Below are 20350 nucleotides of genomic sequence, written 5' to 3' on the forward strand. Positions count from 1 at the left end.
TAAGAAACGCTAAAAAAGAAACGGATAGTATTCTTTTGGTTCTTTGTTTGGGGATTGTGAAACGGCAGCGTTTTTGCAATGGCGGAGCGTACGGACGGAGTGAAGGCGGCGGAGTCTTTGATGGACAGGATATCCGACAAGATCCACGGCCACGATTCGTCGTCGGTGGTGCCGTCGTCGGGGGTGGTGCACGACAAGGGCATTGGCGGTGGCCATTCAACGTCGTTGAAGTCCAAGGTTAACAGGCTCTTTGGGAGGGAGAAGCCCGTGCACCACGTCTTCGGTGGCGGAAAAGGTATCGTATGGGAATAGAAACGTTTCTTTCTGATCTTTCTGCTAATGCATCTAGATCTGGTGAATGAAGATTGTAGATTTGATTAATTGCTAATTAAAATTTTGATTTTTAATTGAAATTGGACTTTTCTTTGGTAATGTTCTTAATTCGCTTCTGTTAATGCTCTGGAGTGATTTTCTGTTTGTTTGTTTTATTAAATTATGATTATTGTGTATATATTAAGTTGGGGTTACTTTGTTAATGGTGTTAATTCGTTTTTTAATCTTTTTCCAGTTTTGCCAATCCCACTAATTATTTAACTGAACCTTTCTAATCGTGTTTTGCGTCGGGTTAACTTTTCTGTATAATGGCATTTCGGTTACGTGGTTTGGATTTTATCGAAAATTTGCAAGAAATGCAATTTATGTTTTTGGTTTGATGTAAAATTGATTGACATTCTTCTTCCAGTTTTGCTAATCCAACTAATTATTTTACTGAACCTTGTGTTGGGTTAACTATTTTGCAAAATGACATTTTGATTACGTGGTTTTGTATTTCCGCGATCGAAAATGTGCAAGAAATGAAAGTTTTTTTTTGTTATGGTATGATGAAAAATTGAATGATTATGTCACAGCGGCTGATGTTTTCCTGTGGAGGGACAAGAAGGCGTCCGCAGGTGTTCTTATCGCCTTAACGATCATATGGGTTTTCTTTGAATTGTTTGAATACCACCTGCTGACTCTGGTCTCCCACTTGTTGATTCTTGGGATTGCTTCGTTGTTCTTATGGTCCAACGCTTCAACCTTCATTAACAAGTAAGCATGTCTTCGATTCTTTTGTTTTTTTGTTCTGTTTGTGTTCGGGTGTGAAGATCTCGATTTTATATGTTGGAATGATTCACTTAGCACCAATTTGTTACATTCAGGTCTCCACCCCACATTCCACAAGTTCAAATTCCAGAAAAGCCGGTTCTACAGATTGCGTCTGTAATCACAATGGAGATCAATCGGGCTTTTGTTATCCTGCGGGAGATTGCTTCTGGCAAGGATCTGAAGCAGTTCCTCTCTGTATGTTTATTGTGCTCTAGCTCTTTCTTTTCTAATTGATGGTGTTCATGTTACTCCGCGATTCATGATGATGATTTAATTGTTGCTCGATTTGCAATTTGATTGTAAATAACTGTGGCATATATGAATTGGAATCTGTATTCGTATGAGAGGGATGTTTTAGATATCATTGTGGTGATTTGATTGTTCATGTTTTTCGTATTTGTGGATGGTGTTATGGTCGATTAGGTGATTGCTGGATTGTGGGTTGTGTCTGTCTTGGGGAAGTGGTACAACTTCTTGACCTTGGTGTACATAGGTAAGGAAACTACATTGTACATATTAGTTATGACTACAATTTGCCATTTCTTTCTGCGCACGTTCTTACCATGGTGTTGATTCTTTCTTCACAGCGGTGGTTTTGCTCTTCACGCTGCCTGTATTCTACGAGAAATACGACGACCAGGTGGATGCAGTTGCGGAGAAGGCACTGATTGAGATCAAGAAGCAGTATGCAGTATTTGACGCGAAGGTTATGAGTAAAATTCCTAGGGGGCAATTGAAGGACAAGAAGTTTTAGATTGGATGTCGTGCAGCGGTTCTATTAGCTGACATATTTTGTTAGCCGTGCTTTGCCAGGGTGTTTTGCACATCTTACCCATGATTGCTTAGGGTCCTCTTCTCCATTCGCGAGTCCATTGGATTCACGATGGGGATGAATTTGTGAATTTGTTTTACGTACTTGTTTTCGCTACATATATGATAATTTTGGTTTTATTTTTCATGGAGATTTTGATATGTGTGATCTGGTGATCATGCTAGTACACTTCAAATCAATGATTATTCTGTACATTTGGGTTTCAGTTTCTTCTTTGCTTAATGTCTGTTGTTGGATGGAATGATTTGGTGATTGTTCATAAAAGTGAGATTTTATTCACACACTCCAAATTACTTACTCCACACCCTTATAATTTTTTTAATATTTGTTTATCAAGTGTTAGTGTTGTGTAAAATATTAAAAATTATATTAAACAAATAAAAGGGTGTGCGAAAAGTAATTTGAAGTGTGAATATTTAATCTCTCTTCATAAAAATCCTCTCTTTTTGGTACTGCAGAATACACGTTGCCATCTTATCTAGAATTGAATCTATGTAAAGCTGCTCAAAAGGTTATGATTTTGCTTCTTTGCTGTTTAAATTAGTTTAAAGTAAAATATTGCCATAAGCAAATTTCCATTCTCTTCCATTCTGCCCTTTTTGACCTCTTCTTCCTATATACTGTGTTGACTTGTCATTCCATCAACAAGTTCACTTTTCTTTAAAAGGATAGAGATGTTAAGAATACTGAAGGACCACCTACTAACCATGAGCACAATGCATCAAATTAATACCTAGATACTTAGCTTAATTGTTAAGTTTTGGTTTGTTAGAGTTAGTTATGTAAGAAGGCTTAGTCAGCATTATTGAGTATTTATGTATACATACATTTTGTACTATTTCAGACAATTAATGAGAATCATTCTTCAACAAACACAATCTCTTTCTAGATTCTTTCTCTCTCTAAATTCTCTCTAGATTCTTGATCTCTTTACAGAACTGTAATCTTCAACATGGTATCCTTCACTGCCATCTAACGACTTTGATCCATTGCTTTCGTTTGCATGCATTTTCTTGCCCTTTCTTACCTCTCAAGCAGCTATTACCTATCTCAATTTCTTTCTTCTCTACAAATTGTTTGCTTCTTCAATGGTAACAACTATGAATTCCTCTGATTCTCCTTCTCCTACAACCTCTTCTGGCACTAATTCTCATGGCAAAGTGTCTTGTCCTCCAAATACTTCGATTGCATTAATTATAGTTCAGAATGTCGCTTGAATGGTTCCGACTAAATTCAATCGTAGAATTACATTACCTGGCGTAGCTTGTTCATTTTTGTTCTGAAACGATTCAAACTTTTAGGGCTTATCAATGGCGAAGATCTTTGTCCACCGAAATTTGTTTGTGATTCTTTTGGTTCTCGAATTCTCAACCCATCTTATGAGATTTGGTGTGAACGGGATCAGATTCTGACAATTTGGATCAATTCTACACTTCCTGATGATCTTCTTCTGTTGACGATTAAGATGGAAGATTCACGATCTCTTTGGCAATCACTTGAGCGTTGTTTTACTGGTGCTTCGCACACTCATATCCACAGCCTTCGATCCAAGATTCATACTATCCAGAAAGGTGACTCTTCAATGACTGACTATCTCAATTTCTTCAAAGAGATCTCAAATAAACTAGTCGTTGCTGGTGAGTCGATCTCTGAGAAGGATCTTGTTACTTACATTCTCTCTGGCATGCATGATGAGTATGAATCATTTATTGATTCAATTGAGACGCGCTCTAAAGATGTGAATGCTAATGAACTTCACGGTCTTCTTCTCAACAAAGAAATTTCTCTCCAGAAGCGTAAGACTTGATTTACTTCCTTATCCTCCTTAGCACTTTTTTATGCTTATACAACACATCAAAATCCTTATGGTTCCAATTTTTTTGAGAAAATTTTCAAGGAAAGTTTCAGAATCGCAATCGATCTAATCAAAATCACAATTTTGGTGCTAATCGCAATTCTGATGGTGTTCTTGGACCTGCTCTGAATCAAAATCGATCATCATCCTCTGGTTATACTCCTACCAACTATCAAGCTGGTCAATCATCATTCTTCTCTGGACACCCTATTCCTTGTCAACTGTGTCATCAGCATGGTCATCTTGTCCTCTTTTATGGCCACTTCTCACAACTTGCGTCTCAGTAATCTCAGGGATTTAACAACAATTCTCATGTAGGCATGTCTGCCATGACTGCTTCATTTTCTCCAAGCTACTGGCTCACTGATAATGGTGTTTCACGTTATGTGACTCCTAATCTAGCATCTCTTGACTCATCAATTCCATACACTGGTACTGAACAACTATTCGTCGGTGATGGTAAAAGTCTCTGCATTTCTCACACTGGATCTACATTTATTTAAACTGCTAAAGCTGTGTTTAAACTAAATGATGTGCTTTTAGTTCTTAAGGCATCTTATAACTTGCTATCAATATATAGATTTGTTCATGATAATTGGTGTTCTCTGACATTTGATCTGTTTAGATTCTATGTCAATGGCCCAACAACTGGGAGGATACTTTTCCAGGGCCCCAATGAAGGAGGTATGTATCCTTTCTATTTGAATGCATCTAATGGCGTATCTGGTATCACCATTTCTCCTCATGCACTCATGATAGCTAAAGTAGACGTCCATATATGGCACAAAAGGCTTGGACATCCTTCTAATGTAGTTTTAAATAAGGTTGTTAATAAAAGTAACCTACATGTTGTTGGTTCAGTACACAAACAATCTTTTTGTTTTGATTGTCAATTAAGGAAGACCTCTAGACTTCCATTTTTTTGTTTTGCCTTGTACCTCCACTAGGTCATTTCTTCTCATTCATGTTGATGTATGGGGTCCTTCCCCCATTTCTTCATGTACTGGATATAAGTACTATCTCATCCTAGTTGATTTCACCAAATATAGTTGGTTATATCCCTTGTACTTAAAATCTAATGTCTGTTCTTTTCTTAAGAATTTTGTTTTGAAAGTTCATAATTGGTTTGATGGTAAGATTCAATGCTTGAGATCTAATTTAAGGGGTGAGTTTCTAAGTTCCGTTTTACAAAATTTCCTCAATGATCAAGGTATAAAATATCAATTGAGTTGCTCTCACACTACTGAGCATAATGGGTGTGCAGAAAGGAAACACAGACATATGGTTGAAATAGGCAGGACTCTGTTATCTCACAGTGGTTTGCTTTCTAAGTTTTGGGTAAAAGCCTTTGAAACTTCAGTGTATCTCATCAAAAGGATGTCATCTCAGTTTTCTTTTTGTCCTTATGAGTTATTATTCAAAGCTGTACCTAAGTATCACACTTTGAAGACCCTTGGCTGTGCTTATTATCCTTGATTACAACCATATAGTTCTAACAAACTAGACACAAAGAGCAAGTTATGTGTATTTTTGGGATATATCTTAAACCACAGTAGCTACATATGTCTAAATACAGTTACCAATAAGTTGTACATTTCAAGACATGTTGTATTTGATGACGCCTCATTCCCTTTCAAGCAAATTAATATTTCACATACCACTTCCCCAATACCACTCATTACCAATTCAGCTTTTCATATTTCATTCACCATACCACTTCCATTTGCATCACATTACCTACTGCATCTCCCAATGAAGTCTCTCATACTATTACTAGTTCTCCCCTTCTGGTACCAATTACTTAACCCACAGAAAAAGTTAAATAAGTTTCTATTCCAGTTAATAATCATCCAATGGTTACAAGGGCTAAGGCTGGAATACACAAACCTAAAGTGTTCACTACAACTAAACATCATCTTCCCTCTACTGTTGATCTTTCACTGTTATTCCTCATACACTAACCAGTTATCTCTAAGCTTCCAAGAACTAAAATTGGTTGGCAGCAATGAAGGATGAGCACCAAGCTCTGCAGTCCACAAGTGCTTGGGATCTAGTACCTTTCAATCCTCATTATAATTTGGTAGGTTGTAAATGGGTGTTCAAAATAAAACACAAGGCTAATGGTTATATAGAGAGGTACAAAGCTTGGCTAGTAGCCAAGGGATTTCATCAACAAAAACGTCTTGATTTCTATGAAACCTTTAGCCCAGTAGCTAAACCTACAACTATTCGGATGCTTCTCTCTATTGCAGTTACATATAATTAGTTTGTTCATCGATTGGATGTAAGCAATGCCTTTCTTCATCGCTATCTCAAAAAGGATGTATACATGGTGCAACCTCTTAGGTTTATTGATTAAGCCAAACCTCATCATGTTTGCAAACTGAAGAGATCACTCTGTGGTCTAAAACAGGCACCCAGGGCCTGGTATAAAGCCTTTTATAATGTTATTCTCTCATTGGGATTTACTTATTCCTACTCTAATACAAGTCTCTTCATCAAGAGAGATTCTTCCATTACTTTTATCCTAGTTTATGTGGATGATATCATCATAGTTATACTACTGTTTGTCATTCCATAATTTCCAAGTTGCAATCTTTGTTTCCTATCAAAGATTTTGGAGATATCCATTATTTCCTAGGAATTGAAGTTCAAATATCCTTTATAGGTTTCTTTCTCAATCAATCCAAATATGCCTTGGATTTGCTCAAGAAAACAGACATGCTTAGTGTCAAACCTTGCTCTACTCCAGTTGGTTCAGCCAAATTGGATCATTTTGGCACTATTCTTTCAGATCTTACATCTTATAGGTCAACTATAAGTGCACTGCAATACTTGACATAGACAAGGATTGATCTGGCTTTTGCTGTGAATCAGGTTTGTCAGCACATGCATGCTCCTAGAACTATACATCTACAAGTTGGCAAAATGATCTTAAGGTACCTAAAGGGTATAATTGACTTAGGCTTATGGTTCAGACGAGGAAAACAGGTTCTCACAGCTTGGTCTAATGTTGATTGGGCAGGTTGCCAGTAGACAGAAGATCTACCAGTGGCTATTATGTATTCTTGGGTCCTAATTTGATTTCTTGGAGTGCTAAGAAACAAACCACTGTGGCAAGATCTTCTACAAAAGCAGAGTATAGGTCTTTAGCCAATACTGCTTCAGAAATCACTTGAGTGTGTAAAATATTGCAAGATATTTCTTTTCCTCTTCTTCGAACTCCTATCATTTTTTGTCATAATTGGAGTGCTATTACGCTAACTAAGAACCCAATTTTTCATGCTCGAACAACACATGTCGAGATCGATTATCACTACATCTGAGAAAATGTTCTTCAAGGTCATATCAGTGTTCATCATGTTGCTACTTTACTACAGACTGCTAATATTTTCACTAAATCCTCACGTACAGACATATTTGTTACTTTTAGTCACAACCTTTCAGTTTGCTCCCTTATGTTCAACTTGAAGGGGTGTGTTAAGGATATTGAAGGACCACCTACTAACCATGATCATAATGCATCAGATTAATACCTGGATACTTAGCTTAATTGTTAATTTTTGGTTTGTTAGAGTTAGTTATGTAAAAATGCTTAGTCAGCATTATTGAGTATTATGTATACATACACTTTGTAATTTTTCAGACAATTAATGAGAATCATTCTTCAACAAACACAATCTCTCTCTACATTCTCTCTCTCTCTCTAAATTCTCTAGATTCTTGATCTCTTTACAGAACTCTAATCTTCAACAAGAGATTAGTCATAATTCATTAGATTATGTTTGTAAACAATAGTAAACTACTTCATTTAAAAATTTAATTTTGTAGATGTCGGCATGGCCATATTTGTCAGTTCACCATTGCATCATATGCACTCAACTTTGAATCCATGATGCATCCAAATTAGTTTAGACTAAAATATAATATCACTTGTAAAAAACATGTTCAATATCCTTGCCATAACTCTCGTGTTCATTATTCATTCTAGATGATCACAACCCCTTAAAATCATTGCAATAAACTCATAGCAGTACGTATACTGATGATCGTCGTCTCTTACAACGAGTTCACCTATATACCTGCAACCACGACTAAAGAATGAACCAGGTTGGATAAATCACACTAAAAAAAAAAAAAAGTGAAAATTAGAATAAAAGCTTATTTTTAGCATTGAAACTTAACTTTAATCTCACTTTATTTCCTGAAACTGTTTGTGCCTAAATTAACAGCTTGGGCCAAGATGGGTTGACCTAAGGACCATGGTTCTTGGTTCAGTGCGTCCTTGAGGCCAGTGGGCTATTAGCCCTAAATAGAATCAACCAAGTCCTTATGAAGAAAGAATGGTGAAGAGATCAAGCGTGGGTGAGTTGATCGAGTCCTATACGAGTTAAAATTGCTAGAGATTAATCATTGGATAAATATGAATTATCCCAAGGATCAGAATACCCAATTAGATAAAGATGAATGAACCTTATAACAAGATCAAGTTCAGAGCCCCAACTGGAATTAGAGATGAAGTTTTGGCCACTAATAGATAAGGGGAATATTCAAGCAGATGTCGAGCAGGTACAGTCCTATTAAGGCGCTGCCTCAGCATGTTTGTTTACCGTAGAGGCTTAGCTTATAAATAGAGAAGGTTCTGCAATAGAAGAAACCCCTTGAACTCAAAACGCTCTACGTGAAAAACCCTAGCTACTGGAGCCGTAAAGCCAAGCAATTTAGAAGCACCTTTAGTTTGGACTAACAACACTGCAATTAGTTAATTGGTTATCTATCCAAGTCTCGATGGACGAAGAATTCTCCATTCTTTCGTCTCAATAGGTTATTTCATCAGTTTCGGCGAATTGAGGTGTTCCTAGGGTCCCCTTGTTTGGCACAACAAAAGTCGAACTAATTATTGAACTTCGCAGTAATCTAGCAACCTTGTCTTCAGATTCTATAACCCAAGGTCGACACATGTTGCTTCCTCGGCCATAATCGCTTCGGTGCAGAAGTCAGCAGCACATTTGACGCCATAACCACATCTATTATACACAAGAAGAACATTGTTAACTCATAGTTACTCAAAATTCGTTCTGCTTTACCTTGTTTCTGTTTACTTGTCCAAAAGCCGTCAAATATGTTGGACGTGTAAGGATAAAATTGTAATCTCATCATAGTTGGCAATGGGCCACATATTTATATCTCATACTATGATATCTTGTAGCTTTTTAAAATTTTGTAGAGTAGGAAGAAGAAGAAGAAGAAAATAAAGTAAAAGGGCAGAAGATCGATAAAATGGGAGGATGGGATGTAGGAAGAAGAGAGCATGGGATCAAAATCAAATGAAATGAAAAGCAATGAGACAAACTAGAAAGAAAACAATATGGAGGAGAGACAAACAAGGATGGTATTATCTACATACCGATTTTTGTCCACATCTCTCACTTTCTGGCCGTCGGATTGAATGGATTGAAGAAGATTAATAAACACAAGTTAACAAGGATGTGGGAGGTTAAAGGGGTATGTGAACAACACTACCCAAAAAAATAGAAAAGAGAAGTAGGAGGAAGAGAGAAAACCAGAGCGAAGGTTGGATTGAGGCCACGCCAAACGACAAGATGGTGGGAGAAATATCTCGGCCTTGGCTTATGGGTTGCTGGTAGGGGTGGGTATTTTTTTTCTTATTTTTAATTTAATTAATGTGGCAATTTTAATTTATGTGGTAATTTTAATTGGATGGACCTTATGCTTGTGCCACATCAGTGACAAGTGGACCATACTCATGCTACATAAGTAAGCTTAACAGATGTTTAACATAATTGAAACAAATAAGACAAAGTTGAGCAAATTTTGAATTTCAAAGAGTAAAACAGTGATTTTTGAGTTATAACTGGGGCTAAAGTATGATCAAAATCGAGTTCCAAAAACCATAGCTAAAAATAAGCCTAAAAGCAAATAACTAGGTCCTTTCTCCATGCAATTGAGAAAATAATGTAGAACCAATGGTTGAGTGGATGGAAGAGTAGCTAGATAAACGCAAAATTGACATCCAAGTCCAAACATTATAGATTTGGGATTCGAGTAGTGATTTGGGCCTACAAGACTTTTGAAGTGAACGAGTTAAACTCAACTATATTTTGTTGAATCCACAGCCTGAATGTGAGGATTGTGTGCTACAACATGCAAATTACCGTTTCAAAATGCTAGCCCTCTGGATTCTAAAATCAAGAGGACCCCTCGCCTTCTTTAGAGGGCTTCCCCCTATTCTATTTCTCATTCAAGCACCTTTTTTCATGGTACGTACTCTCCTCTCTCGCACACATTCATTTACCCATCTATAAACAAACTGAACGATGAGAGATCAAGTTGGCTTCGCCACTTTCTTGAGACCGTTTCGTTTTTAGGGCGCATGTCCCGCATCTTGTTAACGTGCCAAGTTTGGGATCGGATTGGATTTTACATCTTAGTCGTTTGTGGGTGAACAATGTTGTTCGACATCGACATGCGAAGAGGTTCAGATATTCTACCCAAAGTATTCACTTCTTATATTGTTCTTCGATTGCTTTACACCCGCACACACACGCGCACGTTTTTTTTTTATTTTTATGCTACGCGGTATGGTTAGTTCATGTGACCTAAAAATATGATCACCATAGCACTACTCGTGTTTGTTAGCTCATCCACGGAAAGCAAAGAAAAATAACTCAAATGGGAGGGGAATGCCTAAGCCAGAGAGTCACGAAAACCTTAAAAGAGTGAAATTCACCATAGAATACTTGAATACACAGAAAATTAAACCGAAAAAACTTGAACATGTTCAACTCTCATGTACGTCTAAAACAAATCAGTAAAATCACAATGTCCTCCACAGTTTCTCTGCAGGAATTTAGCAACAAAGAAACAAACGAAGAGAAAGCTGTATATGGTTAGACACACCGATCTAAACACTCACGGTGTTCCGCCTATTAGTATTACATATGAAAACAGTAGTTCACAACAATCCAGATATTCGTAGTTGTCACGCCTTATTCTCAGAACGCAGAAGCAAGACAAAAAGAAGTTTATATCCGAGCATTTGCATGTCCTTCACAAACCGTAGGAGAATCATAAGATTAATACAAGATTGTTCTCTTCCACATCCTAATACAGCGTATACTTCGGTCAAATTCTGTTTGTTCATGTCTTCAAATTTGGTCACTGACTTACCTGTGCCAGGAAGAACTGAAGGAACAAGAAGTGTTTGACCATTGATACTCAAAACTAACCGTGGAAAAATGTACTAGTTTACACCACCAATCTCATAGGAAGTAACTCAATTGCTCTCTCTTTCGTGACCCCCCTTCCCCGTATAGATCGTTCCACTGCTTCAATTCATTCATCATGGCTCCCTCAGCTGCAAAGCTAGCTGCAACCTGCATTCCCAATAACACAAATAAAGCCGACCTTTAATATACAAACTGAATGCAAAATCCTGATGTGGGCAGTAGAGTTGGTGAAAAGTTTAAGTTCGTGAATAGTGCACGTTACAAAAACCAAAGTGGATCATTCCAAGGAGCCACATCTCGAAAGGCAGTTCAATCGGTGAACATACCTGGTTCTTCGCCTGCTTGAAGTCTTCCATGTTTAGGGGCCTGAGGGTGATCACTCTTTCTTCTTTATGTTCTACTTTTGTTACTGGGGCAGCTTCTGGATTCCGTTCTCCCGCACCATCTTGTGCAGCTGTCATCTTTTTCTCCTAAAAACCAAAACACAGGTAAAAACAATATTAGGATCATCTGTCATTGAATCTAAGACACTCCAGCATGCCTTGATTTAAACTTCCTTACCAGATCCTTCTTTCTCTCCGCCTGTATTAATTCCCTAACTGGTCGATAGGCAGCTGTTGTACATAAGTTCTGCGTAAAAGTAATGTTGCAGTCGATCAGACCTAAGTATACACCGAACCTCTAAACAAAGAAATATATAACCAAATATGCTGACCTTAAGATCACTTCCACTAAATCCTTCAGTCATAGTTGCAACCTCCTTGAAATCTAGTCGTGCTTCCACCTTCTCTTTCGACAACAAGGTTCTCAAAATCATCTCTCTGTTCTCCACTGTCGGTAGCCCCACCAAAATTCTGTTTCAAACACAGCATTATCATAAGGAAAAAAAATCATGTTAGCAATCTTCATGTTACTACTTCCATTGACAGTACCGCTATGTCCCACTAACTTTCACTGCAAACTTATTATATCGATTTCTCTTTAAAGGTGTCAGTTTGTTATCTTGGACTCCATAAGGATAAAACAATAAACAGAATATATGGCAGCATTAGAAGTTATAAAAGATGCATTGGTAATTTGGTACCTTCGTTCAAAACGCCTGATGATTGCTTCATCAAGGTCAAATGGTCTGTTGGTTGCAGCAAGAACAAGGATTCGGTCTCCTTGATTACTCAAGAGCCCATCCCAGTGAGTCATGAATTCATTTTTTATTTTCCGCATAGCTTCATGCTCTCCAACTCTTGTTCGCTGCCCGAGCATGCTATCAACCTCGTCCACAAAGATGATGGTTGGAGAGACTTTGGCTGCAAGGGTAAACAATGCTCGGACATTTTTCTCATCTTCACCAAACCATTTAGAGGTAATGGTAGACATGGATACATTAATGAAGCTTGCTCCAGCCTCTCCAGCTATGGCCTTTGCCAGCATAGTCTTCCCACTTCCAGGGGGGCCAAATAGCAGTATACCTCTACAAGGCTTTAGTAGGCCCCCGTTGAAAAGGTCTGGTCTTCGCAGCGGGAGCATTACCAATTCCTGAAGGGATTCTTTAATCTCATCCAAGGCACCAATATCAGCAAATGTTACACCGATCTCGTTAGCTGGTATGACCTCTGGTCTTATGCGTTTCTCAAATTCATTATCGAATTCTGCCTGTTAAGTAGTATATGGTGATGTCTCAATATCAGTACTGATGAAAAAGTAGGGGGGAAGAGAATCACATATAGTACACTTCAGAAAGCATGTCGAATATATAAACAACATACAATCTACGAGTAGAAAGACACATAATACAATGACATAAACAATAGAAACTAAAAGGAGAATAGTGATTTACAGAAGCTCTTGATACTGGAATTGAATTGTCAGCATCCGGTTTTGCTGCTGCAGCTGCTGTCTCTGCAGCAGGAGCAGTGCTTTCGGTTTTTGTTTCTGTTGTTACACCAACGGACAATTCATTTCCTCCTTCCTATGATCAACGGATTAACCAGAGAATGATTAATCTAGTACTCAATCTGTAATCCTTGAGTTATAAAATAATACAATTACAATGCTCGTCCAACAAACCTTAGGCACTTCAACCTTGGCTACCAGCTTCATTGTATCTTTCCCACTGGATTTTCCCTCTTGGAATATGTTTAATCCATGGGACAAACTGATTTACAGAGAAAACGTGAGGTACACGGTATGTACATAGTGAAAAAATCATTATAAATAAGAAATAAAAACCATACCTCTTGGAGGAAATGACGAGTTTCCCATTTCTGTATTCAGGATCTTTGTTATTCATCAAATGATGAGAAACTGCTGATACAACAATCTCTTCTATATAGTTACTGAGGTCGATTGTGTCTGCGATGCAGATCGAACCAAGGTCATCACAATCAAGGTCATTAGCCGAAAGAACTTCCATGATGTGGTTTTTGTTATCCTGAACCTGAATCATTCTCATATCCTCCTCCAGTTGAGTCTTCCAGCTGACAAGATGTGATTCATTTTCAGGAGGCCTGATCTCAATGTTGTAAGGGAAAAGAGCAGTAAGCCTCTCCTCGACCTCTCTGTTGTCACTACCGAGATCCACAACACGTGAACCAAGGATCAACACGGCTCCAGATAATTTCTTCAACATTTTCTGGAACAAGTTGTATATCCTTTGCGATCTAGATAAGAGCTTGTCAACGTCCCTAAGATAGAGCACAATGGGACTAGTACTCGAAACAAAAACCAAAACCTGAAAGCAAATAAAAATTCGTTTCACCAATCTATATTCCATTTTTAGAAACTTTTTATATCACCAACCATAATGTAGCATAAAAGCACTACTCATTACCCTGTACAGGGACTGTATAAGAAGCTTCTCATCAAAAGACCAGCTGCTTGTGCGCTTAAACTCACCTAAGAATTGGAAAGGGTTCATCAAAAACCGAAAGAACAAAACACGGACAAATAAAAAAACTAACAAATGTATACCATTGAAGAAAGTTGAAACCAAATATGTTCTTAACATGAAAAATGCATCGAAGGGCATGTGTTTTAGCTAACACAAAGGATCATGATGTTTGCAATCTCTTATAATTTTCTTAAAGAATATTTCAAACAGAAATTCCTTTCTTTTGTTCTTCAAAGATTCATCAAACCTCCATCACAACCACTGGATCAAGTCATAGGATTTTAAAGGGACATTGTAAATAGATAGTAACATACAAACATATGAGTAAAGAGCGAACGGCTAGCTCTCTCTTGCAATAATATTTTATCTGTATTATAAGAAAGAACCTGAAATTGCAGGAGTGCTCTGAGAAGCAAGGTTACTGATATTAGCTGAAGCTGAAGCATTCCTACGAAGCATGCAAGGCTTACAAGAACCTTCTAGCCCACTGCAGGTGCAGGATAAAGGTATAGTTAAAAGACAACCATTTTAAAACCCTCTTATGTAATCAATCTCACTTTCTAACAACCCTCCCAATACCTTGATCCGAGATCCACACCACTGCTTTGCCTTCGTAAATTACCTGCAAGCGGATTTCCTGGTAAGTGCTATGCCAGAGGGTGCAGAACCATATGATACTCTATTTATAAGGACAGTTTTCCACAATACCTTTAGGCGGTTCCTCCCTTTGCGGAAAGAGCGAAAATGATCCAAACAGCCCAGACAACCGCTCTAGTGTCACCTCTGAAGTGGATCTTTTAAAAGACTACACCACACGTGATTACAAACTATGAGTAAATGAATAACTGTATGCAACCAATCATGGAAATTTGGAGGCAGATAATGTTATGGAAACTCTTTTAAAACTAAGATCTCGAGAGGGTTGGAAAAATTGAAGTATCATATCAATGCTCTCATATGGCTATGGATGTAGTCCATGTTCTATCGACAACGTGATAGTGAACTTAAGGTACACATTATATATTAACTTCACGGGAGAACATGCTGGAAATAGTTTAAAGAAAGCTTACAGATGCTTTGTTGGTATTGCCATATTTGCTCTGCACCTGTACAATCCCATAGATTACAAAAATTAGCGGAAGAAACAAAAACCGCGCGCATGAGCACACAAGTTTGTTTATGTATATATAGATATATATACACACACAATATACATATAATTTAATTTTCTCACACTCACCTTTAGAGAAAAATCCGTTACGTCCAAGAGCAGTAACTTGGCTTGGAAGTAATGGGCTAAAGCCTTGGCAAGCTGTTGTTGGTAAAGTTCTTCAAGATAAAAAGTGTGGGAGAAAAGACACAAAAAAAAAGAGTGATTACAACGATAGAACATGTATATACAAACATCATAACGTATGTTGCAGATCACAAACCAGCAGGTCCTGAGAGCAAAATAGCCCGACTTGCAGGAGAAAGATTGCGTGTGTACTTCGAAACCTCGGCTCGCTTAAGATGGACATAGGCAGCACTTGTTATCAAAACTCTCGTCTGTTCACTGTAAATTCATTCATAAAGTATGATATAGGCATCAAATTTGCGGATCAAATTATGTGAACTGAATAAAGTCCGATACATCATATAATGTTACATGTCATGAACAGAAACAATGTTGAAACAATGCAAAAGCCACCAACTTAAACCAAGGAACGTTTGGAAGTACTTTTTAAACAACTAAAAAGTGTTTGAAGATCACCAAAAGCGTTTCCGACAATGACCTGCTATGTGCTTCTAATAGAAGCGCTTGCGCGCAAGTGTTTTTCAAATTTGTTATGTGATTAGAACAAAATTTCAGAAAACCATAAAAATCACAAAGTTGTAAGAATATCAAATTCTATATTAAGATTGGAAACTGAGGAATATGGGAAAGGTGGTGACCTGAGGTAGTAGGGGAACTGGTCGAATGTGACCTTGCTGTCTCTTCCATCAACGATCTGTCGCAGCAACTCCTGCTCCACCCTATCTGGCGTAACGCCGTTCGACATCGTGTCGTTTCCGGTCCATTTGCTCATCGTCTGGCCGGAAGCAAGCCCAAGACCGACTCCCACTCCCATTCCCACCCCCAAAGCCGACAGCAGAATGCCTTTCTGCTCCATCTCTCTCTCTCTCTCTCTCTCTCTCTCTCTGTTTTTTTCTTATAATTCGATAATCTAATTTATCAAACACCGTACGCAAATCGTAAAACAATCGAAACGATCAGAGTTTCGTCGCTAAAAACACCAAATTCGCCACAAAATCTCAACCTCTCTGCAATTAATTTTTTTTAAATTAACCGCTACAACTCACACCACCCTTCAAAGTCTCATAAGAAAATGATCAAAACCCACGAAAAAGATTCAATAATTTTCTCACAAAAACGCTCGAAAGTTTCAAATCTGACTCTTTCACCAAAAAAAAAAAAATCTTGAAAGTAGTTTTCTGGGTCGGACAGAGAATTGAAGAAAACCCGAAAAGACGAATTTTCTCAACCTCTGATATTTATTGCTCTGTTTTTTGTTGTTTTTTTTTTCCGTGTCGCGTGTGAGGGAGTTTGTATGCATGTGAAGAGGAGAGAAAGGGGTCGGTGCGAAAGAAGCGGATCGCCGGGAGAGAAGAAAAAAGTGGGTTGATGGCGGCGGAGAGAGGGCAGTGAGTGGTAGTGAAGATGTTTGGTTCCCGCTTCTGTAGGCATGTCTCTCGATGGTTTTCTTCAAGTTTTTAAAGGCAAGAGTGGTGGCTGGCACTGTTTTTGTGGTTACGTGTCGAGTTTTGGAGGGGCTGGGTTTCGGTTTGGACAGTTTTATTATTAGATGGTCCTTCGGGATTTGAAAACCCTCTAAAGGCTTCGACGCTCACTTTAAACATTTCTAAGAGATATATTGTTTGTTAAAAAAAATAAAATTCAAAGATATACTAAAAAGATAAAAATAAAATCATAAAACTCAAATAGGAAGTTATTTACTATTACGGTTTAATGTTATTCTTCTTCACTTGGTAAGTGAGAGATTTTATGTTTAATTCTTATGTTAAATTTAAACCACATTATTGCTAGCCCTTATGAGACTTAGCTAACTTCTTCATCTCCTTAGTGTAGCTAATATAATTTGTTGTCATTCAGTACTACGGTTTGGTGATATTCATCTTCAGTTGGAAGTGAGAGGTCTTATGTTCGAATCTCGTGGATGACGAATTCGATAACAAATTAGGTTGCTCATTGTGTGGTTTAGCCGAACTCCCCCTCAGACCTCCCTATAATGTAAAAATATTAATGTACTAAAAAAAAAATCATTTGCTAAAAAAACAAAACCCCAAATATAAATAATACAAAAATGGAACTATAGGACTGTTTTTCACAAAATTTTTATGCATTTAAGTTTGAATATCTTGTGACAATTTAGTCTAGTTAAGGTTGGAAATCGTTTGGATAAACAAGACTAGTATTTGGTTTTGTTTCAATTTAGTCTCACGAAAATAAAATGATGATACATATTCGTTACACTGTTGATTGATAGGGATTTCATTTTTAACTCATATGAATAAAATGACGAGATATATTTATTTCAAGTGTGATTGTACTTGTGGAGAAGAATTTTCATACAAGTAAAATGTAACTACTATAAATAAGTCAGAGTATGTACACATATTATGTAAAAATGGTAAAACACATGATAATACATGATTAGCTTGAAACATACGTGACAATACATGATTAGCTTGAAACATGCATTTGCATATTCGCTATAAGTAAAGTTCTCTCCTCATTGCAACTCGTATCATTAAATGATGTAACTTGTAGCTTGATTGTGAGAACTTATAGCTCAAGCAGCAATGAATGTTATTCTTGCACACAAAATTATGTGTCCGAACTCCTTTTCTTGCACCCTTGTATAATAAATAAACTTGTTTAAAAATAATAAAAAAATCATACAAAACGGGATCGAATTTTTATGTTAATGCAAAATGATTCAAGATCTCTAAAGCTTTACACATTCACTCGTCTTTCGCTACATAACCATCATAATAATCTACGATTTAAGACATGACATGTAAACTACAATTAATTTTTATATTAAAAAAATGAATTTCGAAACCGATAGTTAACTTTTACTGTCTGCCTTCTCTTTGCTATGTGGCTGAATAAAAATTTTCCCATATGGTTGCAAGAATCTTTAAATTAATTAAATCAAGTAACCCTTTCTCATATATCAGCTGGTCACTTGGTTGTGTTTTTTATGTTTTATTTATGGATTGTGATGTTCTGCTGGTCCATCTCACTTTCTATTCCTCCATCCTTATTTCTCTTCCTTCCATGGTTTTTCTAGGAGACAATTGGGGAATTAGTAAAGTCCACACTTTACTTTATTGAATTTGTTCCAACCATGAGTGATTATACATCAACGAAATAGTGAAGGAAGAGCAAACGAAGACGCAGACGGCGAAACTGAGGACACAACGCACGAACACACAGAAAAACCTAAAGGAAAAACTAGTAACGCAGTTTGGAAATTATCTTTCTTTTAAAGAAAAAAATTAAACTTAATTGTAAACTACACGTTATAATTATTTAAATCGTTAAATTATTATAATAATTAAGATGTCACGAAATGGGAGTAAGTACAAGCCTAAACATTGAAATTTGGAATTCAATTCAAAATATCTAAACTGTGGACATGCCATATTTGGTTTGGTATGATATATGTTGCGGACTTCGAAATCAACGTTTGTTTCATGAGTCATGTAGCCGGATGCCCCCAAATGGCCGAAGAGGATAAGTTTCAATGGCATTACTCCTACCAACTTAGGACCTCTCTAGTAGCTGCACTTGTTCAGCACTCATACCTTGACCTTGAAGTCTGAGACCCACTTGGATATGGATTCAAGTGAGGGTGACGTTGGACGGTTGTGATGAACTTTCCAGACCTTGATAATTTGGCACTTAGCCATGGTTCATGGTATCTGTTGGATGATGGACGTAGCTGTGACAGAGTCTGATATGGGTCGCCTGTGTTGTGCACATGCTGGAGGGAATTATCAGCAAGGTTCTAAAAGACGCTAGGCGCTAGTCGGGCAGCGAGCTGGGGTTTAGCGTCTAAAAGGTTAGGTGAGGTCTAGACGGGCGCCTAGGCGGAATTGGTGGGTTTAACTAAATTCATTATATTTCATGTAAATAAGTGTATTTTTATACTTAATATATATATATATATATATATATATATAAAATTTCATTATAAACTACAAAATAGAATGACACATATATTATGAAGTATTGGAGCATAATGAAGACATGGGGAACAAGCATATAATGTGTGCTCATTTAAATATTCGACAAGTCTCTTACAATTTATTGAAAAATAAAATGCAAAATGAAAGTTATCTATTTTCTGCCTAAATGAGTCGATGCCTAGGTGGGTCTAGGTAGGTGCCTAGGTGGGTCTAGGTAGGTGCCTAGGCGGTCTAGACAGGCGCCTCAGTAGGTCTATAGGCTTTTTCTTAATTTTCAAACGCCTAGACATTAATCGGGATGGTGATCAGCCGTCTAGCGCCGCTTTTTAGAACAATGATTATCAGATATTTGATTTCCCATACATGAATACGTAGTGTTCTAGGTTCCTGATCTTCAAGCGATATTGAGAGAGGAAGAATTCGAATGTAATCAAAGTCCATGTGTACAATTAGATGTGCTTAATGTTTGTTCAATTGCTTAGTCATTCTTGTCATGCATGTATAAAATCAGCGTTAAAGTTTGATCAATATGCATGCGTGCATAGAATGAAGCCCATAAAATATGTAGCACTGCTCTGAAAAACACTTTTCTACATTGTTTATGTAAACCAGTGTCTCATCACATCCAACATTTTACATGCATGCGGGTAATCACCATTTATTTTGAAATAGTACAATATTGACTTGCAGATAGATTTTCGTCTGCTTAATTTGCAGTAGCGGAGGTAGATAGACTATCTTGGAAGACCACTAGATATTAAACGAACTGTTGGTCAAATCTTATATTACTACAACGACTTCAGGTCTACACGTGTCGTTCTATTGGTCAAACCTTATTACTCCAATTAATAAAAAAAATTAATACATGATGTAGAAAATCTAAAGGCAATTCAAATACAAGCATACCCCAAAAAAGAAATACAACAGAAAAGCTCAAAAGAGCAAACACACCAGAACATTAGATCTAGAAGATTGCAAACTCTACCACACAGCTGTGCTGCCATTGCCGATCCGTCACTGCCCTAAGAGGAAGAACCCACGAACAAACTGGATGAACTGAAAATAGAGGTGAGCGAGCCACCTGCACAAAAAGTGGTCTCATAATCCTACAAATAGTGCTA

The 20350-nt window shown here is 37.3% G+C and overlaps 3 protein-coding genes across 3 annotated transcripts; 2 read left to right on the top strand and 1 right to left on the bottom strand.

Moving 5' to 3' along the window:
- On the top strand, nt 1–2102 carry LOC137711556 (reticulon-like protein B2). Its single transcript, XM_068450805.1, has 5 exons — nt 1–295; nt 909–1089; nt 1200–1341; nt 1570–1639; nt 1734–2102. Exons 1-5 carry the CDS (start codon nt 79–81, stop codon nt 1898–1900), a joined length of 777 nt encoding a protein of 258 aa, XP_068306906.1. The 5' UTR covers nt 1–78; the 3' UTR covers nt 1901–2102.
- Nucleotides 2103–3443: 1341 nt separating this feature from the next.
- LOC137710084 (uncharacterized) lies at nt 3444–7012 on the top strand. Its single transcript, XM_068449039.1, has 6 exons — nt 3444–3774; nt 3876–4013; nt 4152–4292; nt 4459–4517; nt 6711–6772; nt 6859–7012. Exons 1-6 carry the CDS (start codon nt 3444–3446, stop codon nt 7010–7012), a joined length of 885 nt encoding a protein of 294 aa, XP_068305140.1.
- Nucleotides 7013–10559: 3547 nt separating this feature from the next.
- LOC137710621 (uncharacterized) lies at nt 10560–16727 on the bottom strand. The gene is made up of 16 exons (XM_068449692.1): nt 15906–16727; nt 15404–15525; nt 15211–15299; nt 15041–15076; nt 14679–14775; nt 14550–14592; nt 14357–14457; nt 13911–13975; nt 13315–13811; nt 13148–13235; nt 12918–13049; nt 12168–12733; nt 11799–11937; nt 11645–11713; nt 11410–11553; nt 10560–11230 (listed from the first exon to the last, which is right to left on the bottom strand). Exons 1-16 carry the CDS (start codon nt 16121–16123, stop codon nt 11117–11119), a joined length of 2520 nt encoding a protein of 839 aa, XP_068305793.1. The 5' UTR covers nt 16124–16727; the 3' UTR covers nt 10560–11116.
- Between the last annotated feature and the right edge of the window lie 3623 nt (nt 16728–20350).

This window comes from Pyrus communis, chromosome 12 (genome assembly GCF_963583255.1).
Source record: "Pyrus communis chromosome 12, drPyrComm1.1, whole genome shotgun sequence".
In the NCBI taxonomy this organism is placed as follows: Eukaryota; Viridiplantae; Streptophyta; class Magnoliopsida; order Rosales; family Rosaceae; genus Pyrus; species Pyrus communis.